A 27,468-nucleotide genomic window follows, 5' to 3' on the forward strand; every position below is an offset into this window, starting at 1 on the left:
CCATTAAAGATGGCTCTTGGACTCTCTATCACTGTGCAACAATCAAGTGATGCCATTGTATATGCCACAATTCCAATATTTACCAGAAGAGAACTTAGGTCCCCTCTGCCCTATGATAGATTGACTATAAGTCAATGGATTCAGGTTTTAGATTAAAAGCATTTTAAGTCTCCAGAGAGAGAGAAACCGAGTAAGGAACTGCCTAGTGAATGATCATTAGGAAAGAAGACTGTGCCTAACAATGACAATAAGTATTTTAAAGAAGCTGCCAGGTGGGTAATAGGAAAGAGCTCTTGAAGGGGATTCTGATTTATGATCTATTGACTATTGGCAAAATAAAATATCCACAATTAAAATCCGTGAGCATCAAGATAAGGATTAACTTTTAGGGGGTAGGTATTACTAAACTAGGAACTGAGGGGGGAGCTTACTAGCTCTAGTTTGCTTTGATTTTAGCAGAATTTTTGATAAGATATAGAATATTCTTGGTCAGAGAATAGAGGAATAGAGATTAAATGATAATAGATGGTTTTAGACCTGGCTCGCAGGTCAGACTCAAAGCATAATTTCTTTTAACAGTTCAATTGCATTAAAGGAGGAGGTCTCCAGTGATGCTCCAGTGATCTATGTTGAGTCTTATGCCCAGCAAACCTTTTTTGTAACTTGTCCCCTGTCCCCCACAAACACAATAATTTGGATAAAGAAACAGAGGGAATAGTCATATGGAATGTTCAAAGCTTGGAGGTAAAGTTTACATGCTTGATGACAGAAGAAGGGTCCAAAAAGATCTCAACCAGATAAAGCACTGGCCCAAACTGAATGAGATGAAATTCAGGAACACTAGATGTAAAGTCTTACACTTGTGATAAAAATGAACTTCCCAAGCCTGAGATGGTTAGAAGCATGAATTTGCAAAAGTTATTTTAACAAAGACACAAGCTTCATTTGAACCAGCGGTTAAATGTATCAATCTAAAAATCTGGTGTGATCATGTGTTGTATTAAGAGGGTTATAGCTTCCAGAAACAGGGAGGGGAGAGTGGTACTGCATTTTGCCTTTGCCAGACATCATCTCAAGTATCCTGTTCAGTTCTGAATACCTAGTTTTAAGAAGGATCTTGATGAGATAGAGATCCACCAAGATAGAAGGGGGCAACCAAGAAGGTAAAGGATCATGAATCCTTGTCATTTGAGAAGAAGTTGAAGGATCTGGTGATGTTTAGCCTGCAGAAAAGAAGAATCTTAGGGGAGGAGGGATCATAACTCTCCTCAAGTATTCAAAGGGCTGTCATTTGGAAAAGAGATTAGACTTGTTTTGTTTGGGCTTAGGAAGCAAAACCAAGCAGAAGTCACAAAGAGGATTTTTTTGAGCCCTTCTTGGTAATGAGTGTCAAACTAAAGTGGAATGAGCTAAGTAAGAAGTAGTGTGCAATTTCCTTGAAGGTCTTCAAACTGAAAGTAGATGTCCACTTTGGTGTATGTAAAGGTTGCAATTCCTTTAGTGAATGCCTTGGGCTAGATAAGCTCTCTAATTCTGTATGTCAGCAACAGTGTGTAAAGTACAGAAGTAGGTACTGAGGACCCAAAGACAAAAACAAAATTTCCTTTACCCTCAAGAATTCTGTTTGGGAAGAAAGAACACATACATAGGTAAGTGCAAGAAAAATCATGAAGAAAATGCTAACAGTTAAAGAAATCAGAGGACTTACTGTGGGAGGGGAAAAGTCAATTTAGTTTTGAAAGAAGGCAGGATTATGAAGGGAAGGCATCCCAAGCCTTAGAGACCTGACAAAGATAAAAATCCAGATGTTTTGCTGAGGTTGATTAACAAACCAGCTTGGCTAGATCAAAAAGTATATGAAGAAAAGCAATGTGAAAAGGTATATGTGAGCGTGGTAGGAAACAGATTTAAATGTCAACTATGTTTGGCTTCTATCCTAGAAAAAAAACAGAAAGTCTCTAGATGTTTCAGGGTAAGGGAGAAACATGACTGGCTTTGTGCTTTAGTAACATTAGTTCTTTCACCATGTGAAGGATGGATTAGGAAAGAGGGAAACTGACAGCAGGAAGAATTGTTAGGAGGCTATCTCAAAAGTCAACATGAGAGGTGATGAAGACATATACTAGAGTATGAGAAAAGGTTTAAATGTCACAGATGGTATAGAGATAGAATTGATAAAACTTGGCAACTGACTGCCAATGGAGATGAATGAGGATATGACAGAGAGCTAACTCAAGGGAAACATCTCAAAGGCGATAATTTGGTGAGCTCCTCAACAGAAACAAAGAAGTTAGAAGAAAATGTAGACATAAGAAGTAATATGAAGAAGCTCCTTTAGACCTTGTTGAGTTTGAAATGTCTTTGAGACATATAGGTAGAGATGTAAGCAGGCAAATGACAATGTATTATTGAAATTCGGGAGAGAAGTTGGAGATCGAGAGATATCTGTGTATAAATTAGAATCCTAGAATTAAAACACAGGTAAAAGGATTCTTCCTGATTCTGAAGCATCTTTAAAGTTAGGTAAATATGTTTATAGTGGGATTTGAGTGTCATAGTTATTTGACATTAACTTGCTTTTTATCTCCATGAAATGTCCCAAATGTACAATTTCACCCAAGCACAATAAGTTAATACTTATTCAAATGTGACTGATTTGAGAAGAAAATTCAATTGAGAACAGAGATTAAGTTGACCCCAAAATGAGTAGATCATTATAAGCATGATAATCAGGATTAACTGTCCTATTCCAGATGGACTGGACAGGGGATAGCCTTTCAAAGTTAAGGATGAAAGAAGCCTTCTTTTTAAGTTTTAGTGGGCAAGAGCAGTTTAACTCCCTTAACCACTGCAAGAAGCTTAATTTAAATCCCCTTTATTGATACCTATGTTACCATCAAGGTAAAGAGTTTTGTGAGGATAGATTAGGAATTCTAGTTTAGGAAAAAGTCTCTTCCAAAATACATTCAGGATTTATTCTGCAATTTATAGTCTTAATTATTGGGGGTCATTAGGATGTTATGAGACTACCTCAGGTTCACATAGCCAGTATATGTGGGAACCAGAATGTGAAGCCAGATGTTTCTGAGCCTACCAAAACATATCCCCTATCTTAGACCACATGATCACAGAGTTAGAACTATAAGAAACTTTAAAGGTATGGATCCAACCCAAGCATTTTAGAGATGCTTATACTGAGTCTTGGGGACATTCAATATCTTATTTGAGGTCATCAAGCTAGTAAGTGTCTAAGACAGGTTTTGAATGTAGTTCTTCATGATTCAAAGATGAGTAAACTTTCTACCATGCCACATTGCCTCTCATTGTTGAATATTATGATATTACAACTACTACTAATAATACCATTATATCACTGTGTTATTAAGTGACCTACTTTATTTAACCTTTTCTAATCTTGGACTTCATTTCCTAAGGGAAAGATCTAAGCCTAAATGGTATATAATGTCCTTTCTCATTGTATGATTCTATTATTATTATTACTAAGAGGATGAGGAGGAGGTGGAAGAGGAAGAGGAAGAAGAGGAAGATTTGCCCTGATTATCTACTGCCCTTTCTGGAAGGCAAATAATAATTTTCTCTAAGAGGTAAAAGATGAAAAAAAACTTTCTTTAGTATTTCCCCAGTAGCACAATGTAATAACTAAAGTAGAACATTCCACTAGTCTCTGACCAGGGTATCCATTCTGTTGATTGCTTTCTCCAATAGGACATATATATTTGCAGTGTCTTTTTTGTAATGAGAACATGCTCGGTTCCCCTACCAGACACAGATAGATTTGACTTTGCAAAGGGGAGCTCAAAAGGTGAAGTCAATAAGTCCTTTGTTGGTGAAAATGTCCATTTTGGCACCTGACACATAGTAGATGCATAAAATCTATTGGTTTATTAATTAAGGAGGAGAGTTCTCAAAGTACATATGATAACAGAAGGCAACTCTCTTATTCCATAGAAATTGGCCACAATTCCAATGAGTTTTGCTAGTAAGTAAGGCGTTAGATTTAAGTAAATAAGGTATGAGAAATACCTTTCTTTGAACTTGAAGATATCTACATCAATTCTTTGACATTCAATGGAGTACAACATAACCACATGTAGGAACTATTCCTATTAGACTGTAGAAAATGGAAGACTTGTGTTTCATGTGTCTTTGAAACTCTTCTCATTGAGATTTCTTCACACTCTATTGGGAACTGCTTTATACACCATAAACATGACCTAAGTTTGCTATTGCTGCTTCTGTTGTTGAAAGGAACCCAGACATGTTGAGAAAGCATTGGATTTCAGGTTGGAAGAGTTGGATTCCAGTCCCACATCTGACACTAACTCTGCAACTCTTTATACTTAACCATCAAACCTTTGAAACACAACCTGTAAAATGGGTATAATTATACTAGTTGTTACTTTGCATTGCTATTGTATGGAAAGGCTTTGAAAATTATAATTATATGTATGTCTCAAGGACCTTATATATGCCTTTACTATTGTTATCATATATGACAATAAAATGGTAAAGTGAGGGACTTTTGAAAACCACAGAGCCCCAGGCAATTGCCCAAGGGTAGAATACTCTAGAATGGACTGGACAGTAAGACCAAATTGCCTAAATTGGTCTGATTTTAATTAACCACCCAGTGAAATCTTTCCAAAAGGTCCAACATTACATCATTTCAGTTGAAGTTGACAACCTTATTACCCTCACATAATGCTATAATGTTGTGACTTTGTGCCACTTAAAATAAATAATTAAATGCAGGTACATTTGACATAGAAAGTTTATTTATGGGTAGCTCAGTGGCTCAGTGGATTGAAAGCCAGATCTAGAGATGGGAGATCCCGAGTTCAAATGTGGTCTCAGACACTTCCCAGCTGTGTGACCCTGGGCAACTCATTTAAATCCCATTGCCTAGCCCTTACCACTCTTCTGCCTTGAAACCAACACATAGTATCGATTCTAAGATGGAAGGTAAGGGTTTTTAAAAAATAAATTATTTTTGTGATGATAGAAAATCAAAATTGCAGCCATAATGTTCATTGTTAGTGGTATATGAAATCATTTGACTAAATTATCTTTTTCTCATAAAGATCGACTACTTAGTGAATCATAGAATATTTGAAATTAAAGAGATGTTGGAGAAGACATTTTACCTACTCATAAGAAGGCAAAAAAAAAACACAAATGAAGCCCAAAGCCACACACATATATCTTGAATATTTCTTGCTCCTCTAAACTGTGGATTCCTTGAGAACAGGGACTTTTTTTGCCTTTATATATCCCTAACATTTATCACAGCACTTGTCACATAGAATGTCCCTAATAAATACTTGTTGACTTGACTATTCTCATTGCTTTTGTCACCTTGAAATATTCACAGCACTGCATTCTACCTTTAGTATCCCAATAGAAACTCAAAACCGAAGGTCCATGGAGCAAAACGACACTTCTCAAGGGGATTTCATTCTCTTGGGCTTCTCTGATAAGCCTCAATTAGAGATAATTCTCTTTGCGGTCATCTTGGTCTTCTACATCTTGAACCTAGTGGGGAACATGACCATCATCTTGGCCTCTAGCATGGACCCCAAACTGCACACCCCAATGTACTTCTTCCTCACCAATTTGTCCTTTGTAGACCTCTGCTTGACTACCACAGTGGCTCCACAGTTACTGTTTACAATGAGAAGCAAAGACAAAACTATGAGCTACAATGGCTGTGTAGCACAACTCTATGTTGCCATGGGATTGGGATCCACTGAGTGCATTCTCTTGGTTGTTATGGCATATGACCGCTATGCAGCAGTCTGTCGCCCCCTCCACTATGCAGTCATCATGCATCCTCAACTCTGCCTATTATTGGCTGCAACAGCATGGCTCAGTGGCCTCATAACCTCTCTGATCCAGTGTTCTCTCACTATACAGCTACCTCTGTGTGGTCATAACAAGCTTGACCACATCTTCTGTGAGGTACCAGTGTTGATCAAACTGGCTTGTGTCGACACCACTTTCAATGAAGATGAGCTTTTTGTGGCCAGTGTGGTCTTCCTCGTGGTGCCTGTCTCTCTCATTCTGATCTCTTATGGCTACATAACCCAAGCCATATTGAGGATCAAATCTGCAGCAGGACGGCGTAAAGCATTTGGGACTTGTTCTTCTCATTTGGTTGTAGTAATAATTTTCTATGGGACCATCACTTTCATGTATCTCCAGCCAGCCAAAAGTAAATCAAAAGACCAAGGCAAGTTCGTGTCCCTCTTCTACACTGTGGTCACACCTCTGTTAAATCCCCTCATCTATACCCTGAGGAACAAGGATGTAAAGGGGGCACTGAGAAAGTTGATACTGGAAAAGACTATTAGATCAGAAAAACTGTAGTGGACATAAAATAATGGGGTTTCTCTCATTTCTGATGATTCTAAGCACTGACTGTCCATTTCTCTCTGTAGCATTGGACAAAAGCAGCACAATTTAGGAAGAACAATTCCTCCTTTCTTTACATGTAGATTAAATGATTTTACATAGACTAGATATATCAGCATATATATGTATGTGTATATGTCATGTCCATTTTAGAGAACTCAAACAGTCAGATAGATGGGTGATCTCATCAGCTCGGTTGTTCCCAGTAGTGGCCCCAAACACAATAACATGTATGAATGCACATATTATGTAACTCTCTGCTCTATCCTCGGTGTAGCTGTCACCTTGATCTTCCTAAAATGCTGGGATTACCATATCATTGTCATAATGATGAAAGTTCATTGGAGCAATGGAAGGATGCCCATTGGAAGCAGCAGAATGGCATCATTATAACATACTGATAGCCCAGCATAATCAGAGGCATGGATCACCCTCTTTATACATAAGTCCTAATGCCCTATGTTCTTTGTATGCCTCCTTCCTTGCATATTTTCTGAATAGATTGCTCTCATATGTATAACTTCCCACATGTTCATTCTGGCCTTAATTTCCCTATATTCATGACTATGTGTATTTCCTAGTCATATGTCTTTCCCCAGTGTGTATACTTCTACTCACATATTTTATCCATCTCCTCCTCATATCTGTATTCCTCAGGACTGTTGTATCTAACTCTTCCTAACTAATTCATTTTGGTGGGAAAGTTATAAAAGAATGAGGGGGAATGGTGACTCAAGCACTGGACTTTTGAGTTAGGAAAGCCTGGGTTTGAATCTTGCCTTAGACACTGAGTAGTTGAGTTCTATCCATCACAGTCATGGTTCTAGGTTTGATGAAATGCATCACTCAGATCTTGGCAATTAAAACAAGCATTATCTTTCCCCCCCAAAAAATTCAAATGATTCCAAGAAAAAGTTGACCCCAAGCCAGTTTCATTTTTAAGCAGTTCACAGAACAATAAAGAAATGCAAATAAAAGATGCTGGTTAAGAGAATAAAAGCAATCATCAAGGAAATTCCCTGGTGTCTCATAAACTCACTTTCAGAGCCTTAGAGCTTTTTTCATATCTTCCTTGTTGAAAGGCTCTACATTTGGGTCTCAATCTATCTTCAACTACAGTCAATGCAGACTGTTCCAGTCTGAACAAAATTTCTGCTCCATAACTTCTCTTTCACAGAAATCTCAGCTAGTGTTTGGAGAATACAGGGAGTTGACTTGAGTTTCCTTAGTTCCACCAGTATCATGGCCCACAGCACTCTTTTGCATTCAATTATTTCATCTATAAAATGTAGATGATAATAATAACAACATTTACTGTGCAGGGGGGGTGTGAAGAGTTCATGATAAAAAAGACTATAAAGATTTGCAAGCCTTAAAACACAATGTGATGGATATCCATGAGATATAGGTTTTATTGGTCCTTTTCTTACCATGCTATTTCTTTACTAGGTTCTCTTATGAAATGCCTTTGATTTAAAATGTGTCTTCTGGAGGACCAATAAGGGAAACACATTAGTGGGGGCTCATAAACTTAGTTTTTTAAGTTAACGTACATTCTAGAGTACCTTGGATTTAGGATGGATAGGATTGTGTTCACTAGGGAATACAAATGTGAGTTAGGAGGATATTTCCTAACCTTAAATTATGTTTGTATATGAGAAATCTGATAATGTACTTTCTTTATTTCTTTAATGGTCTATGTTAAATAAAAATTGTTTGTAATTCTTGAAATTCCATCATTCATCTGGCTTGAGAAGATCTTTTAGATATTCATTTGATTTTATTTTTGATTTGCTCATATTTTTCTAATTTGGGGTTGTGCAGAGTCTCTATTTTTCTTATTTGAATATCTTATATTTCAGGAAATAATCTCTAATTTTAACTTAACATACATTTATTAAATATCTAGAATGTGTAAGACACTATCCTAGGCACAAGAGGTATCAAAACAAAAAGTGACAATCTCTGCTTTCAAGGGACTTATAGTCTTTGGTAGGGAATAATACAACAGGCTCAGTTCCAAGTTTTATTAGGCAAAGAACATTTATAGCTATTGGCTTGAGAAGAGGTCTCCAAGCTGAGCCTCAAAATGAATTCTGGGTGTCAAAAGGCAAAACTGAAGAGACACAACAAGAGCTATTAAAATAGTTGAAACAATTAGAAACTTCACCAAAGGATCAGAATTTTTAAAAACCCATATGAATTACCACCTTTCTGTATATTGCTAACACTACAAAGTAGAGACAGAAAGTAAGAGAAATTTTGTTCAGAATAACCACAGAATGCCTAATCTATTTAGGAATCCAGTTATTTAGACATACATAAGAAATCTATGGGTAGAGCCAGGTTATAGTAAGTGTAAAAAAAGAACCCCAGGAAATGGCTACATATTTGAAATCAAATTATTTAAAGTAGCATTCTGCAATGGAAATATATAGCATAAATTCAAATGTGACCACAGGATTCCTTATTTGCACTTTCTGAGTCCCAACTGTTCAACTATGAAACTCTTTTTCACAAAAGTAAAAACAAAGCCAAGTAAGTAGAGAGTTAGTAAATACTTTGGGGACTATACCAATATAAGGAAACTAACATTATTACATTTATTAATTTACTTATTCAGTGTCATATCAATTAAACTACCAATGATTTATTTAGAGAATAAGAAAAAAACAATAATGAAATTCATTTAGAGGTACAAATGATCAGTATCCTCATGGGAAATAATGAATAAAAGTTGGGAGAATGTAGGGCTCATGAGTAACACATCTTGTTGTTTTCTGTCTTTTCAAAGAGGATCAAAGACATCATGGGGTGATGACTTCCATGTGAATTGGATTTTAGTGAGCCAGAGCTGCACAGTCATCAACTTCAGCCTCTCTTCCATAATCATTGAAATGACAAGACAATGCAGTGGATGACCTTGGCATCTTCACTGTCTGATTAAGCTCTAAGGATTCTCCAGAATCTGCTCCAACTGCCTTCACATCCATTAGAACAAAGTGTTCTTATCCATCTCTTCTGCCAGAGAAATCTTCACAAACTTGGAATACATGCCCCCTTAACTTACTGATAGGATTATGGTTAGTCACTTCCCCTCAGCCTGGTTTTGCTCATCTGCTGATGAAGTAGCCCCCAAAAGGCTAAAGATGGAAAAATTAAAAGGAGATAAAGCAAATAGGCCCCTGTCATCATTTTTAGAGAACAGACCTGGCTTCCCTCCCCCAGGAGTTTAAGCTGTTTACGCAGATAACAAATTAGTTTCTACTTAGCTTGGGGGGCAGAAGGCAAAGAGGAATTTCAGGAATATCAAAGGGTCAGTGAACTAACATTTGACTAAGTGAATATAAACACTCCTTAGATCACAACCCCAGGATCATCTTCTCTTCTCCAACCTTGAATTCCTGTATTAAAGTCTGTTTGTTGTCAGATAAGAACCTGTAGTGAAGAGAAATAACTTGTCCTATATAAACTGTCTCTTAATGTCAAATCCATGCAGTTTTCCATTAGGGAATTCTGTCCCAGCTGGTAGATTCTTTATTTCTCTCTTTTATTAATAAATTAAAGTTCCAATAATTGAAATTCTAGTGTTTGAACTCATTTGTGAAGTGTACCACTTCACTGAGACTATTTAATCAAAGTGTGACTGCTATACATGCCACAGCTTCTTTGAGCCAAAGGGGAGAGCTGAGTGAAAGGCAGATACCAAAGATGAATAAGCAGCCCTGAAAAGGGTTTAACAAGACCTCACATCAGATGAGCTAGTCCTCCCTGAACATCTCACATACCCCACCAAATATTACCAAAAATAGAAAAAATCAGATGAACATCCTAGGTACAACATATAGCAAAATGGACATGGTAACATGGTGTTTGGCATCCCAAAATAAGACAGCTATTGGATAAGGGATTTTTTTCTGCTGGGAGAACTGGAAATCATTCTGAAATAAATTGCATTTAGACCAGTATCTGACATTATCTCCCTTAATAAGTTCAAAATAGATATGTGACATAGACCTAAAAGGTCATATAAAGAATGTTAGGTGACCTAAGAAAAAATAAACATAGTTTCTAAGCTATGGATGGGGGAGAGAATTTTATGACCTTAGAAAGGATAAAGAAGATGTTAGAAAAATAAAATCAATAATTTTCATTTGATAAAAAAAAATCTTTTGCATAAACAAAATAAATTCAATTAAAATTAGAAAGAAAATAGTCCAGTTGGGAAATATCTGCAAACAGTTTCTCTGATAACTCAGAACTACATGCCTGGTCCTCTAATATTAGAATGAAGTGGTATAGCCTGACTCAGGGAACAGGCATTTTGAGGACTCAAGGAAGATAAGTGAGGGAACTTAAGTTGGAAAGCTTCTATGTTCTCGGTGTTATAGAGTGTGAAACATCTGCTGAGGAAGAGAAGGCAGAGGATTGGAGAGTATTGAAGGCTCTAGGAGAGAAAAGAAGAGTTGGAATTAGAACAAGAGTATAGAGAGTTAAAGATAAAGTAGAGGTGCCCACTTTTCACATATTTTGTCTCATTTTCATTCTATTCTATAAACCATCTGAGAGAAGGCACTATGGTATATATGTCTCTATACCCTTCAAAATGCTTCATATGTGCTTTGTAGATAGGAACTGCTCAATAAATCAATGCCAGTGTGGACAGAGCATAATACAACAAGCCAGCAATAATGGGGTTAGAAATGATTGCAAAAGCCAGCCTTTTGCAGTTCCCACATCTTTCATACTGTCAATCACAGGGGAACTATTTGACTGACTGTCAAAGGTAGGATTAGAGCCCATGTCCTCTGACTCCAAAGCCAGTGATATTTCCACTATGATAGGATGCCTCTTAGAGTCAAGTAACTGAAATCTGGCATGGACCTGGCTATTAAAAAGCTATTTGATGTTTGTCAGGTCACCAAATATGTCGGAACCTCTTTTCTCAACTTTAAAATGGTGTATGGGCACCCTAAGATTTAACCCCCAAGATTATAAAGCTCAAATGAAGAAATATACACTAAATTCTTTGAAAGATAAAAACACTGTACAAATATGACAATATTTTGCTCATCAGGTTTTGTTCATTATTTCATGTATGAAGAGCAATTTTTCACCATTGACTTCTTATAGAAACTTCTAATTTACCATAAAAAGCAACAATTAAATCTCCTCTCATCTAAACAACCCCAATTTTTAATCATTTCCACAGAGAATTAATTTCATTTCCTTAATAAGTTCCCTTCCTCTTCCCTGTATGTTTAAACTTTTCTGGATAATTTTTTAAAGATGTAATGGTGAAATGTCACCTCAAGACCCTGAGAGGGCTGACAAATGAAGAATCAAGGGACAGAGCAGCTTTGAATAAGGTCTTTGCATAGGGTGAACATTAACAGTCAGTCACTGTTTTCCCTTTGAGGACCTGAGGTCCAAGGAGGAGTCAGCTGTCTCTGCCTAAGGAACCCTTCCCAAGACTCCTCCAGGGCCTCATTTAAATCCTAATTAGTAAGTGGTGCCTCACAGTCCCTGAAGTGGTCCTCAGCATAACCCTTTTCCTAAACTTTGGCCCTTCCTCCCTATTGGCTCCCATTCCCTTGTTGCCTTCACTTCTTAAAACAGTTTCAATTTGATTATAGACCTCATCTTCCTTGAAAAGAGGTTCTGCAGAATCCCCTTCATCATGTTTCAGTCCAGAGATGCCAATGCCACAAAGCCCATTTGAGACAATGAGGTATTAGATTCTCTCCATCATTTGATAGTTTGCCTATAAGTTAGTGTACCTGACCACTGATTCAAATCATCCAGGACCTATGTGAGAGATAGAGAAGAGCAGCCTACTCTGTAATCAGTAAGTAAGATGGTGCTTAGAATCGATGATGGTACCCAACATTGATGATGGGCATTTTCAATAATTTCCCTTGTGGGCCATAGGAAATGAATGTTTTGGAAGAAACATAAGGGAGCATTCTGATGAATGTGTGTGAAGATGGGCCTCAGTTTATCAATTCAAAATTTTTAAAATGTAATCTATGCTTGCTCTGTAACTGGTAGTGTTCTGGGTAGTAAAAAATGAGATTGAAAAACAAAGGACTTTACATTCTACAGGATTAATGTAACAAACAGGCAGATGATGTCATTGAGGGAGGGGAAGAGCTAGAGAAAGACAAAGACAAAGACAAGAGAAAGAGAAAATAGAGAGAAAAACACAGGAGAAAGATGCTTTAAGGGTGGGGATTAGAAACATCAGGAGCTGTTCTAGAAAGAAGTTGACTGTGGCTAAAAGGGATTGATATGGCCTTGGAGAAAGGCAAAGGCATATATGCATCTCCCAACCTTGGAGTAGAAAGCAATGGAGAGTAGAGGCCAAGGGAGTTACTAGAAGCAGAACAATATCTGATACTGAATCAAGCTGGGGACCAAAGATAAAGAATGTCTGGGGGTGATAGGCTTCATTCTAGCCCACTATACCAAGTTTCCATTTGCTTGTTTAGTCAACCACTTATGATTCCACATCTCTTGAAGATAAAGATGAATTCTGCTGTCCTTCTTAGGGGCGAAGTTGAGAGTTTTAGGAAGCTATATGTCAAATTTCTAACTATATTCAAAGTAATTAAAATACTGATTAATTAAGCTCTGAGTACTAGTTAGTACATGGCTGCATGCTTAAGGGGGTTGGCAACACAATAAGAGAAGATATTTAAATGATTTCACCAGTGTCCATGGATGGAAGCTTCTGTTCAAAGAGAAAGAATTTATTATTAAATTAACTTCCCAGAGCATAGGGAATGTAGTTGCCTCAATCACCATGGTGGCTGGCTGGCTGACTGGGGTACTGACAACCTTGTTTTATGAAACCCAAATGTTCCAAGACTGACCCTTTGATTCAGACTGAACAATGGGCCATCCAGCACCCATTAAGTACCCTGAATGGGAGTGACTGATAGAAGTGTGTACAAGTCTTAAGTACCCCCTTTGAATTTTAAGTTTCTCTTTTTGACTCTCATTCTTGCCTGTGGCTAGAATCCTCTTACCCTAGCCTTCATCTAAGCCAATCAGTAGAGCATCCTTTCCTGGACTCTGGAAAGTGTATAAAGAAGGTCCCAAATTCTTCAATTCAATGGAAATTCCCATTCTCCTGGTGTTTTTTTTTCCCCCAGAGATATTGTTCCCAGAGTCCCAGAGCTTGGCTAGGTGTGATGCATGTGTGAAGCTGTGTGTTGGCCATAGGAGCAACATCTCCCTTGTCCTAATTCTTTTATAATTACTTTGATGGTTCTGTGGTTTTCTAAATTAAGAGTATATTAGACATCCCCCTAATCTCCTTGGCTTCATGACTAGCTTGGAAAGGAAATTAAATTTGCAGTAGGAGAAGGCAAGAGAGAAAAGAAAGTTAAATTTCCAAGGAAGGAAGGAAAGTGAGGGAAACCCCATCCATGCAAATGTGGGGATCAGGGAATAAGGGGACTGCTAGTTTTGTTAGCTTGGTCATGGACCCACTGATGTCTACAAATAGTGAAGAGTTTACAGTCTACCCACCAATGTTTACAAGAAGAGAACTGACCTGGGTAATTAAAGAGTTTACAATCTAATCATTTCATCTATATTGAATTTCTTGGATTCAATGGCACAATTGTAGCGAAACACAGACCATCTTCCCAGCAAGGTAGATGGGGAAAAAGAAATCCCAGAAGATATCATTCCTATGTTTCTGTATGTGCTTAACCATCCTCATTAGAATTTTTAATGATGTAACTTCACCTTATCAACAGACACACTCAGATGGAAGAAGGAAATATTTATGAAGTCCCTACTTTGTACCAGCATTTTACAAACATTTTCTTATTTCATCCTCATAACATCCATGAGCAGTAGGTACTATTATCATTCCCATTTTACAGTTGAGAAAACTGTGCTTGAAAAGGTTAAGTGACTTTCCCAGGATGACACAATCAGTATCAGAGGTCACATTTGAACTCAGGTCCTCCTGACATAAGACAGAGTATTTCATCCACTTAAGCATTGAGCTAGATGCCTGTGGAGGAATTTGCCAAATATGGAGTATGATTAAAAAGATGTCACTGGTGATTTTGCTCCTCTTGAGAGGCAGTGAGATGATTTAGATTAGCAGGGTATTTGAAGTCAGGTAACCTGGGTTTAAGATTGGTTCTGATACTGATTCTGTAATCGTTGGTACTGTAACCATTTCTGAGTCTGGTTTCCTCTTCATCTGCAAATTGGAGAGAATTATGCTTGCCCAGACTACTTATGGATGCTATAGGGAAACCTGAGGGGAAGGAGGATGATCAGGGAATGTCCAGGGTAAATTGAATGAACTTACCCAGGTTGTAGGCAACTAAGTCACATAGTAGATAGAGAACTGGGCTTGGAGTAAAGAAGACATCATTCTGTTTTCAAATCTGACCTCAGACTCTTACTAGCTGGAGACCATAGCTAAGTCACTAAACCCTTTTTGCATCTGTTTCCTCATCTATTAAATGACCTGGAGAAGGAAATAGAAAATCATCCTTTGCAAAGGGAAGAGTCGGATAAGAAGACAAAGCAAAGGCACTTAGCCCCTAATCTCTCAGTTCCTCTGCTCTTCCCTGGAGAGGCAGAAGTAGAGAATTATATGACAGTTGAACATGCACCCAAACATCTGTCTCAAGTATGGGTTAATTCCTGGGGTTTTCTAAGCCTCAGCATAACACCTGCCACAGGGACACCTCTAGCAAACACAAATTTGAGAGTTCCACTATCCAGAGTTCTAAAAAGAGAAGGAGGAATTTATAGGTGGCAACACTCCTTTAAAGTGTCCATCCTTCTAACGAAAGGAGAGTGTGGTTGAACACACTAACCTCATAGAGATAATTTTGTACCTGGTGCCCATTACTGGGGAGCAAAGCAATAAGACAATGACATGAAGGAAGTAAAATATCTAACTTATCCCTCCAACTACCACATCACACACATACATTCACACACATACACACACTCGTTCAAAAACATACACTCACACTCATACCCTGAATTATTTTCATAAATTACTTTTACTTTGTAGCTCAGATGAGAATGAGGTGGATGATGTCAGAATTTCCAAGAGAAATTTCCTTCCAAAAGAGTCCAAATCTTCTGTGTAGTTTCATAAGATCGAATTCCTGGACAGTACTTAAGTGGAAGTGAAAATCACTGAAATGTCAAGTCTCTCTCTGTAGCAATCCAAAGTTCATTTTCCTTGAAAGGATTTCATTCATAAGCATGCTATAAACTAATTTTATGCCCAGTAAATAAACCAAAGAAAATTCAGGATGGAATACAAATTGGGAGATGTTCCCACAATCTTCTTACATTTACTATATATGTTTGATTAAAAGTGAAGCATGTTTGATCTTTCATAATTTCTAATACAAGGCTCCAACTTGCTCCTTAAATATAAAATATTTATGACTAAGAGGGGAAGAAGCAGTTATTAAGCATTTACTATGTACTAGACATTGGACTAAGCACTTTTACAAGTATTAATCATTTGATCTTCACAACAACCATATGAGCTGGGTGATAAAGTTACAGCAAAAAGCATTTTTTAACTGAAAAGTCTAAAAAGCAATTATCTGGAGCCTCAGGATGAGTTAGATATTGGCAGAGATAGATGAGAATTATGTAAGTTAATGCTGCATTACTGTAAAAACTTTAGAATTTTCATTTTTATAGGGTGAAATGTCTGTTCTGTACCTGAAAATCATTGCTACTTTAAATGCTTGCTTGGATTGTGGGTACCCTTTGACCCCCATATGTTGAGACTAAGATATAAATTATATTGTTTAATCACTGAGTGGGGGGAAATAAAAATAAAGTAGGAATTTTAGGGATGGTCCCCAATATTATATATCATCTATATAAGTTTAGAGTTTGGAGTCTTGTGCCATAGGATACATTTTTACACTAAAAGAATTTCATTAATTTATTTTGATTATTATTTTGATGAAGGTCACTGTTATTAGGATTTAATCCAACAACATGATTTCAAAATGTAGGGAACCTTATACTGCCTAAAAACATGTGTTCCAGGATCCTTTCTCCATTATGCTAAACCCTGAAGATGGTCTATACTTTAGTCAATAATTAGTGATTTGCCCAAAATTATGTAATATTTGAATGGAGTAATCACAAAATCCTTTCCCAAAAAATCAAGTACATGCTATGTCTAAAATTTGACTAATAGAGTTATTTTATTTAATCTAATGACAATAAAATTGTATACTTTTCAAAGCAAGAAAGACATTCAAGGAAGACTGATCATATATACATCAATGACACCATTTGAAAAATCTAGTCATTCGTTTAGGTATTTGGGTTAAGGATGGTCAAATGAAAAAGGTTGATTAGTATTCCACCTCCCTGCCCCCCACCCCAAATGGGATGGTCTAATGAGAAAGTTGGATATCCCTGTCCGTCTTGAGGAAGTCAGTGAGTAAGTCTTTGATCTAATTTTATCTATTCATATCACAAAGGAGGGAAAGCAAAAAGGGTAAAATGCCATGCCCAGGTATTCCTAACTAATTCACGAGAGAATTAGTAATGAACTTCAGGATTTTAAATTTGCTGCCCAGTGATCTTTCTGTTGCAAATGACTTCTAGCTGTTTGGAAGTCTTCCCAAACATATTCTTGGTGCATGTTTTTCCTTCCTCAAGACCTGGGCTCTGGAGATCATTGTTTTCACATTTACCAAACAGTTACTGGCTCTTCTCAAAGAGCTAAGGATGCTTTTCTATTGAGAAAGAGTTGAGATTCCTCAACACTTTATCTCATTGATCTCTTTCCACAGCACATCAGCCCTATACCTCTCTTTTCATTCCTGGCAGAAGCTAAAAGCAGGAGGTCAATGAAAACAAACAACTCTCAAGATGGCTTTGTTCTCTTGGGCTTCTCTGACAAGCCCCGGTTAGAGACTATTCTCTTTGTGGTCATCTTGGTCTTCTACATCTTGAATGTAGTGGGGAACATGACCATCATATTAGTGTCCTGCCTGGACCCCAAACTTCACACGCCAATGTACTTCTTTCTTACCAATCTGTCCTTTGTAGACCTCTGCTTAACCACCTGCATTGCCCCACAGTTATTGGTCACCATGGGGAAAAAAGACAAGATCATGAGCTACAGTGGCTGTGTAGTACAACTCTATGTGTCCATGGGTTTGGGATCCACTGAATGTATTATTTTGGCTGTCATGTCTTATGATCGTTATGCAGCAGTCTGCCGTCCCCTCCACTATGCAGTCATCATGCACCATCAGCTCTGCCTGTCACTTGCTGCCACAGCATGGCTCAGTGGCCTGGTCACCTCCCTGATCCAGTGTTCTCTCACTATACAGCTACCTCGGTGTGGTCATAACCAGTTGGATCACATTTGTTGTGAGGTGCCAGTGTTGATCAAGCTGGCTTGTGTAGACACCACCTTCAATGAGGCTGAACTCTTTGTGGCCAGTGTGGTCTTCCTTGTGGTGCCTGTCTCTCTCATCCTGGTCTCCTATGGCTACATTGCTCAGGCCATATTGAGGATCAAATCTGCAACAGGACGCCAAAAAGCATTTGGGACTTGTTCTTCTCACCTGGTGGTTGTGATCATCTTTTATGGGACCATCATCTTCATGTATCTCCAGCCAGTCAAAAGTAAATCAAAAGACCAAGGAAAGTTTGTGTCTCTCTTCTACACTGTGGTCACACCTCTGTTAAATCCCCTCATCTATACCTTGAGGAACAAGGATGTGAAAGGAGCACTGAGAAAATTGGTCCTAGGGAAGAGTCTTGAATCAGAGAAGCTGTGAGCAGTAACACAACTAAGAGGTTGTTCTAAACCCAGATAATTCTCTTTTCAAGCCCTGACATCTTGACCAATGTGTCTCTCCCTTTTTGGCTGACTAAAATAACTGAGTGTGAAAGAGAGAGATAGTCATATAGAGACAGAGACAGAGACAAAGAGACAGATGGATAAGTATACGTGGATTTGGTTCTATTTGTATATAGCACTTGGGGGAGATGCATTATAGTCTAGGCTAGTCCAAGCTGTAGGGACTCTGTAGGTATATATATATATATATATATATATATATATATATATATATATATATATATATATACCTACAGAGTCCCTACAGCTATATATATATATATATATATAAATATATATATATATATATTTATATATATATATATATATATTTAACACCATAGGTTATGAGCACCCACCTCAAGGTTTACATCTTCTTGTCCACCACAGGACCTAGAAAAAGGTACCACACTTGTGATTTCATTGGTATTTGGAGCTCTGGGGTGAGAAGACTCCCACTACCCAGACACCTTCTCTATAAGTCAGAGTCTTAGGCTATTACCTTGAGCTTACTCAGGGTCACACAGCCAGTATGTCCCAGAGGTGGACCCAAAGCTTTGTGGCTTTGAGGCCAGATGTCTAGTCACTATACCATGACACCTTTGCAAATTCAAAGCAATGGCATTTAATGACATGACATAACAATAATGGAAAGAGTGACCACAGATAGACAACACCTATAGATAGGCATGTAAGAAGAGAATGCAGGACCAGCATATGCATGCATGTAGATGGTTGAACCTGTGGGGATCATAAGTGGCCAAGAACTGATGTTGAAAGGTACAAATGCCAGAAAATATGTGCAGAGAGACAATTTATGCCAGTGACTCTATGGGGTGAGCTTTCCATTTTGATGAGGTAATTGTGCTGCCCCATCTTGACATGATCCCATCTGTGATTGAGTTTTTGTTTTTTTCTTACTTTTTCCCACATGCCCTTAAAATCACACCCTTGGGTTATTTTAATTAGTGTTTTTATGAATGAGTGATCTCAAAGAAATGATCAGTTTACTCTAAAATTCCATCTATCGAAAAACATTCCTTCATATTGTTTCACTACTTATCTATGGCATAATGGGACTTAGACAAGTTTTTAGCATCTTCATATTAGAAGTCATCATTTTAGTAGCTGTTTAATGGAAAGATTACATTTTCCAATTCATCTATTTTCCTCTGATTCTAGATAAAATAATTTGCTCTCTATTATTTCCCCTGAGCATCCCTTTCATTTGTATGGGAATATTGCAAGTGGGACCCTTTCCCAGAATCTTTTGCATGTAGGAATCCATACTCTATAATCAAGCTCTGTCCTTGCAAGGAGTAGGTCCTATTTCCACTATACATGCAAAACCATTTATGCATATATATGTAAATGAATATACATCTATACACAGGTACCTAGAGAGAGTACATGTATGTGTATAATAAATGTGTGTATATATGTACATGTGTCTAAACACCTGTATAAGTATATGTGTTTGTGTCTATGTGTATGTATGTACACATTCACATGTTTGATGGTCTTTATTTACTTACCACCAAATATGGAAGCTCCTGTTTAACTTCCATGTTCTGGTTACATGATCTATGTTAAATTTATGGTTGGACTTAATATTTAAATTGGTAGTCGCCAGGGATTTAATTTCTAAATCCCCAAATGAATTACTAAAGTAAATGGAATTTGTGGTAGTTTATTTACAATAGAGGGAAGATATTAAGGAATTAGAGAGAGAGAGAAAACTCCAGCTTCCTCTGAGCCAGGTAGGATCTGATACACACACACACACACATACACACACACATACACACACACACCCATTATTTTTATATGGGTGTGTGTGTGTGCGCATATATATATATGCACACACACACATATATAACATTGATTTTGGAGGTCAGGGTGGAAGAAGTGATAGTCTGATCAGTGTTTGCTGGAAGACCATATTCCAAACCTTGCCAGAAGAATCCTTGTTTCACACTGGTCATAGGTGTCTATACCCTCTTCCCATCCAGAGGCTGATACACTCCCTGAGGCAACTGGTCCAATACTTACTACATCAAAGAAAGCATATCCTGAAGAGTGCTTAGCAATGATGTTAAGTTGCAGTGAGTTTGTGTGTGTGAGTGTGTGTGTGTGATTGGGGAGGGGAGAGTCTGGATGTGTGATTTAATTGCTAAAGGGAATTTTTGCCATTGACTTTGACCTTCAACTTAATCAAACAATAAAAAATAAAATAATCCCTGACCTCAAAGAGGCTATTGTCTGTTGGTAGAGAAAATATATACTGATATATAAAATATGGGCAAAATCATTGTGGTAGTTCTTGTTGAGTCATTTTGGTTTGACTCTTTGTGGGTTTTCTTGGAAGGGATACTGGAGTGGTTGCCATTTCTTTCTCCAGGTCATTTTATAAATGAGAAACTGAAATAGATGGGGTTACGTGACTTGTCCAGAAGCACATAGCTAGTAAATGTTTGAGGCCATTTTGGAACCTTTGTCTTTGTATCTCTAGTGCCTAGCACTGGACATGACACATAGTAGAAACTAAATAAATGCTTTCCTCCTGAAATCCTTCTTACTCCTCTATTTAGAAAATACCTAACCACATAATTGTAATATAATATAATCTTTCACATTATTCCTTTATTATACACATTTGGAGATTTGTCATATTTGCTTAGATATCTTTTTTGAAGGCAGAGACATAGTTCTGTTTTATCTCTGTCTCTGCAGGACCATTCACTGTGAATGAGGCATCCCAGGAGTCTAATCAATATCTGTAGAATGAATAAATCTTAACCAACAATTACTTTTTTTCATCTCAGTGAAAATGAGAATGAGTTTGGTCAGGAGCACAAGGGTAGACTGAATTCAAATCTTGCCTCAAAAGTTAATCATGTCTTTCTCTTTGAGTCAGGGATCTTTTCTGGTGGGGGTCATCAAGAAGGACGAAAGCTCTGCCACCCCTCTCATCCCACAGAAAAGAGGAAGTCTCCACTCTGCCACTAACATAATATCCTACCATTTGCTGAAATTCTCCTCGAAATAGCTGCTTTTTGTGGCAAACTAAGAGCCACAAAGGGATTGGGAGGAGCAAGCCAATACTTAGAACCATCAAAGTCATTCAAAGGTTTAGTTTTAGAACTAGTCTTCAGAAGATTAGGAATGATATGGGATGCCCTCCACATTCCATCTTCACTTAGGTCTCTACCAGATTTGTGAGGAGGGCAAAAGCCTTAAGCCTCTAATGATCTAAAGAGAAAAGTGAGATGGAAGCCAGTTGCTCGCTCCAATAAACTGCTGGTGGGAGTGGCTAGGCTTGTGGTTTGATGCGGAAACCTGTGGTCAGTGTGAAGGAGGTGGGGAACAGAGATGCTACTACCTGGGTGTTGGGAGCAAAGATAGTTCACAGCCTTGTTTTCTTATCAAAAAGAAAGGGAGAAAAAAGGAGATGAGGGGAAGGGAGATAAAAAAGAAGAGAAGGGGACTGGAGAGAAAGAATGGGAAAGAGGAGAGAGGGAAGGGGAACAGAGGGAAGGAGAGGGGAAGGGAGGGACATGGAGGGAGGGGAAAGAATAGAAAAGAGGGGAGGAAGGGAGGGCAGGAGAAAGGAAAGGGATAATAAAGGAAAGAGTGAAAGGCAGAGGCTGGAGGGGAGGGGAAGAAAAGGCCATCCCTTAGCAATTTGGATTCTTAAATATATAGCAAAGTATTAGTTCCCTTTCCCCCATAGAGGAAAGCTGATACTTGGAGCTATGAGAATCATCCACAGAGAAAAGAACCTTCTACATATTGGAAACAATGATATAGAATGACTGTAAACTGGTTTGTGAGTCATCTTGCCAAAGTCATGTTTTGATCTTACCTTAAGGTGCAGTCGTAGGAAAGTCACTGAAGCCTTTAATCTGTTTTCTGCAAATGCTGGTACTCAGTATGGAATAAGATACTTGTAAAGTGTTTTGCAAATCATAAAGCACCCTATAAATGTTCATTATTGTTGTCATTATCATTTTTCTAGCCATATGTGAAACTCCCAGTGTAAAACTTCCTTCCACCAAAGCCAATCTGCACCCATCTATGACACAGTAAGCAGAATAAAATTCAGGTATCTGCAACTTTGAAAAGCTAAGAGAGTTTTCCCAGTGTCATCCATCTAGTCTTTGTTCAGTGTGGCTTTTGATTCTGGGTTCAATTTATTCCAACTTTTGCTCTCTACACAATTTGCTATCTCACCTCTGTTTTTCAAATCAAGAAAAAAGAAACCTTCCAGGGCAGTGTTGGAAGGATGGCTGGGACTGGGGAGTACTTTGAACATATAACCCCCCCTCAGTGTAGTTGTTTTTGTCATTCATTGTTTTAAGCACATTTTTCCATCCTCTCCCTTCCCTGCTGAGTGCCTCCTTGCAGCTTAATGATGTCTTGTGTATCTGATCAGAACTCCTAAGCTCAGGGTGCCCAACATGTCACCCTCCCGGTTGGTTTCTCAGCAACCAACTGAGAATAACTTCAGTGTGTGAGAAGGGAAGGGAAGGAGATGGTGGGTGAAAATGAACCAGCCATTCTTGGGTACAGGATGACAAAAATGGCAGATATCAAACATTTAGGAAAAGGAGATTTGCAGTCACTTGGTGAGGCCTTTGATGTTGCAGTTCAGTTTTATTTTTTCCTTCTTTGTGGGGTGTAGAGGATGAACCAGCCAGCCTGAAGTTGGAGGTAGTAAAGACAGGTGCAGAGATAGAAGAATGATGGGCAGATAGTGATAGAAAAAATAGGACTGTGACCAATGGGGATTCGGTCATAACACCTTCTTCCCAGAACTTAACTTGAATGGGGGTGAAGAATGTTGACCCTGGGAAGTTATGATATCTACCAATGGCGAAATGGGATGTCTGCTTCTTAAAAGAGAAGAGAGGGACCCAAGATGCAGAATTAAATATTCATTTGGGGCATGGTAATATAGGTAAGTCAAAGTGCCACTTTGACTTTTAAGTGGGAATTTGGTTTAACTATGTTACAAGAGTTGTGGTTTGATTTGGTGGTTTTTTTTTTCTGCTTGTGGAGAGGATGAGGAAGAGTGAAAAAATGTCAGTTGGAGAAATACATTAAAAATAGAAAAGAGGAAGTGATAGTTATCTTTTAAGTTTATATCTTCTGGGAAACCAACTTCTAAACTTCTTTGAATACAACCACCTCACCACAAGCACGAGGGATCATGCCTTGGAAGAACTTCCACCATGTGCCTCATTTTCCTAACCCATACTATTTCAGACAAGCTCCTGCCATTCTTCATTTCACTCCTTTCTGGCTACTGCCTCCTCAATAACCACATGGCCCTGCCCTCCCCCACCCCCATTTCTAAAAGCAAAAACCTTCCATCAACACCAATTAGCTTAGTTCCATTGTCCCTAAAGGCCTGCTCTTCAGTTCTCCCTATTGATAAGTGCTCCTCCACACAACAGAAATACAGGGACTTTATTTCTTCCATTAGAAATATTAAGTTCCTTGAAGACAAGGTCTAATTTACTTTTATATTTATATCCCAAACCCTTAATACAATATTTGGAAACCAATAGGTACTTAATAAATGCTTTTTTTAAATCATGACTACATCTGATGGATTTTTAAAATTTTGGTTTCCTAACTGAAGGAAAACCCTTGCTTTTACTAAAACATGGGACTGATCTGTTTTCTAATTGGATCTAAAAAAGGAGTTACCAGTGATTGGGACTGAGTCCCAGTGGAGGATATTGAATACAGACACAAATAGACTTTTAAAAGAATAACCAATGAGTCCTGGCGGTACAAAAGCACAGGTCCTACGCTCTACCACTCATAAATACAAAACCTCAATCAATAAGAAACTCAGTAGGTTAAAGAACAAAAGAATAGTCACAAGATTTTTTGTTTTCTTTTGGCTGGATAGAATCAGAGAATTTCTCAGTTTCAATGAACTTTAAGGAATATTGAGTCTCCCTCTGCCTACATAAGAACCTCCAGTAAACGTTACTATAGTATATGGTACATGGTACATGCATAAAATCAACTTAATGTTACATATACTTATAGTAAGGCTAACAACATACTCAGAAGACTTACAGCCATCAGTGCTGGCAATAATTAATGGAAACACTAAACCCTCTCAGTACAAAATATCATTCTAATTCCTAAAGGACCCAGGAAGCAAGATGTGCACTGGTGCCCATGACAAGCTTCCCTCTCTGCCCAGGCAAAGACCATGAGTTTCTCCATGAAGTGGCATTCTGGTAATCCATCAATCAGCTCCACTCTCCAGCCCTTGGATCCTCAAATTTCCAAGTGTGGGGCACAAAGAAGTCTGTCCTTGTGAACATCTAGGAGTAGGCAATGACTAGAGCCTCTGGTACATTTTTATGTTTTTACCCAAAGGGGTGTACAAATTACACCCAAGCTCTGATTGGTGATTGATTACCTAGGCATATGGTGAAAGGAAACTATCAATCAAAGACATGGTCTTCCATCCCTTTATCTTGAGTAAGTCAAGTAACCTCCTGGGGCCACAATTTCCTCATCTGTAAAATTATAGCCAGTTAGAATAGACTTCCTCTGAGGACCTCCCAACTCTATATCTATGATCTCTGATGCAAATAAGATCCATCCTGATGATCCCACACTAGGCTAGCTGCAGGTTAACCATGTACTTCTAGAGTATCACATTCACCTCTTATCACAGTTCTTTGGATGTGGTATGACCTGGGTATGGTACAATAAGACCTTCACTACGCATGTTCTCTTAATCCAGATGAAGATCTCAGCTCCATTTGGGGCTGCCATCTCACAATGATTCTGACTTCTGAAGCTTTCCCTTCACTAAAACAAGATCTTTCAATGAAAAGTCAAGGGTAATACTTCCTGTACTGTTCCTTGAAGAGCCTGGGTGTCACCCCTAAATTGTTCCCCATACTTCAAGAAGATGTTTTTTCCTTTGGCCAGCTTATAGCTGAGTCAGGCTGAGAGGAAGAGTTCATGGGAAAATCTGGGGATAAGAGACACAAGATATGGAAGGTAAGGTCTCACATACTCTCTCCCATTCATCTCCATGGGACTCAGCTAAAAGAGGGGGTTGAGCAGCTGAGGAACATTCCTCCTTTCTGCTCTGTTGGCTCATGGAGCATGGCCATGCCTTAGTCTTCTCCACAAAGTATATGCAAGAGCCTGAGATCCTCAGCTCCAACCATCCTGTCCTGATTCCTCTATCCATGCATGCTAGATTCAGATTCTATTTGTTCCCTTTCTTCTGGATAGAGTACTCCTAGAAGAAATGGTAGTTTTGTCAGAATAAAGAAATTAAGAAGTTACATCCAGTCAGTGATTTATGTAGCTATGCGTGAGGTTGCAGAAACAACTCAATTCCTAGACTCTTAGTAACCAAGGATATGGACCATTGGTTTCTACACAGTCAATATACAATTTGGAGGGAGTGAAAACTAGGAACAACAGGATGTAGGAACTGAGACACCTGGTTTCTTATTGGTGGAAGGGATCAGGAGACACTGAGGGAAAGAGAGGGGTAGTTTTGTGTTATTCCTTCAATTGGGGGACAGTAAAAGTGGGAGTGATCTTGTGACTTCTCCAAAATCAGATAACTTATAAGCAGCTGATACTTAGCTTCACAAAATCATTGATAAAGGCAAAATGGAGTCACTAATGCTGTTTATTAATGTAACAGAACCTTTTGTCCATTTTTTGGTCTATCCACAGTTGCAGCCTTCCCATCAGGTATCATTTCCCCCTCATCTGGCTCAACCAGCTTTCAAAGGGCCACTGAATCAAAGGGTAACAGAACTGCTAGGCATGATTTTTAGAAGGGACCTCAGCAATGACATGCCATGACCCATCCATGTAAGCAGTCTCCAGTACACCACACCTAACAAGGGATCATTTCCAGTGACATCAGTCAAGTCTCTGCATCATCAGATTCTCTATTCTGCAGGGAGACATAACTTCCAAAAAGAAGAATTTTCTGAGCTTTCTGAAATTTTTATTTTTCCATCATGGAAAACTCTTCTTTCTAGGGAGTCTCTGTGACAAAGTCTCATGTCAGACTTTCTAGGGACCTCTGAATCCTCCTGGTTCCAGAGGGGAGCCATGGCAGTGTGTCCTTAGAAGAAAATAAAGGTCTGATCTTCCAAGAACATTTCCATCCTTTCCTGAGTTTGTTTCTCCAGACTCAGCCTCCTGAGCTCCACCAAGGTAACTTTTGTCTTGAGCAGGGACAAGGGGTCTTAAAGGAGAAATAGGAAGCCTCCTTTTCTTTGTTCTTCTGAATTATGGAGCAGCCACACACTGAAGATAGCCCTTTCACCTAAACCTTCCCACATACCCAAACTGTCCTGGGCTCAAGATATTGCTGAAGGTCAAGGACAGAGAGAGACAGAGACCGAGAGAGTAGAGAGTGACAGAGAGAGACAGAGACCGAGAGAGTAGAAAGAGAGAAACAGAGACACAGAAAGAGAGACAGAGACAGACAGACAGAAAGGTGAATGGATTCTGTTCTGTACTCTTCTTAGCCCCAGGCCCCTTCTGACCTGTAAAGCCTCCTTTCCAAAGGTTTCCTCAGATCCTCCATCAGGTCTCTAGTGAAGTCCTTAAAGTCACAAGGCCATAACCAGGAGATGGGTGCCTGATAACTACTCCTGCTGGTCAGATTGAAGGAGGGAGCAGGGCTTGAGGCTGGGTGTAGGATGTGGTAGAAGGAACAGCTGTCCCACAGACAAATGTAAATTGGCCAAACCCCAGCCCACACTTAATCATCAGAAAGTTGAGAAATCAGGGTCATATTTCCATCTTCCCCATCTTGAAATTTCTCCAAATCCCATAGGGCCTAGCTGCTCCTTCTAGCTCAAACCTCCTCCTCTGTTAAGCCCTCCTAGGGTTTTCTGTTTGAACCTCATTCTGGACACCACACTCAAGGAGATATTTCCAAAGAAGGTACAGGTGAGAGTCACTGGAATTGCTTGGTTGGGCTAAGGGATGAAGGGATGGGAGGAGATTAGCGCTAATCTTCTTCATAGATCTATTGAAGGAACTGGGGACATTTGACTAGACTGAGGTTGTTGGAGATGGGTGAGACAGGAGGATTGCCTTCAAGAGTGAGAAGGGCTGTCAGGGTGTGC

The 27,468-nt window shown here is 38.6% G+C and overlaps 2 protein-coding genes across 2 annotated transcripts; both read left to right on the top strand.

Annotated features, from left to right (window-relative positions):
- The first annotated feature begins 5,442 nt into the window (after positions 1-5,442).
- LOC100619311 (olfactory receptor 2G6-like) lies at positions 5,443-10,008 on the top strand. The gene is made up of 2 exons (XM_003341107.4): positions 5,443-6,250; positions 9,227-10,008. The coding sequence occupies exons 1-2, from the start codon at positions 5,443-5,445 to the stop codon at positions 9,262-9,264; spliced, it is 846 nt and encodes a 281-aa protein (XP_003341155.2). The 3' UTR covers positions 9,265-10,008.
- Positions 10,009-17,312: 7,304 nt separating this feature from the next.
- LOC100619275 (olfactory receptor 2G6-like) lies at positions 17,313-18,357 on the top strand. The gene has a single exon (XM_003341106.3). The coding sequence runs from the start codon at positions 17,313-17,315 to the stop codon at positions 18,252-18,254; it is 942 nt and encodes a 313-aa protein (XP_003341154.1). The 3' UTR covers positions 18,255-18,357.
- Positions 18,358-27,468: the final 9,111 nt, after the last annotated feature.

This window comes from Monodelphis domestica, chromosome 4, assembly GCF_027887165.1.
Source record: "Monodelphis domestica isolate mMonDom1 chromosome 4, mMonDom1.pri, whole genome shotgun sequence".
NCBI lineage: Eukaryota > Metazoa > Chordata > Mammalia > Didelphimorphia > Didelphidae > Monodelphis > Monodelphis domestica.

What these genes read in the sequence shown, in the direction of transcription:
- LOC100619275 (XM_003341106.3), top strand. Translation starts at nt 17,313, where the DNA reads ATGAAAACAAACAACTCTCAAGATGGCTTTGTTCTCTTGGGCTTCTCT.
- LOC100619311 (XM_003341107.4), top strand. Translation starts at nt 5,443, where the DNA reads ATGGAGCAAAACGACACTTCTCAAGGGGATTTCATTCTCTTGGGCTTC. An exon ending in AAGTAAATCAAAAGACCAAG is followed by an intron (nt 6,251 to 9,226) that starts GCAAGTTCGTGT and finishes GTCTTTTCAAAG; the next exon opens with AGGATCAAAGACATCATGGG.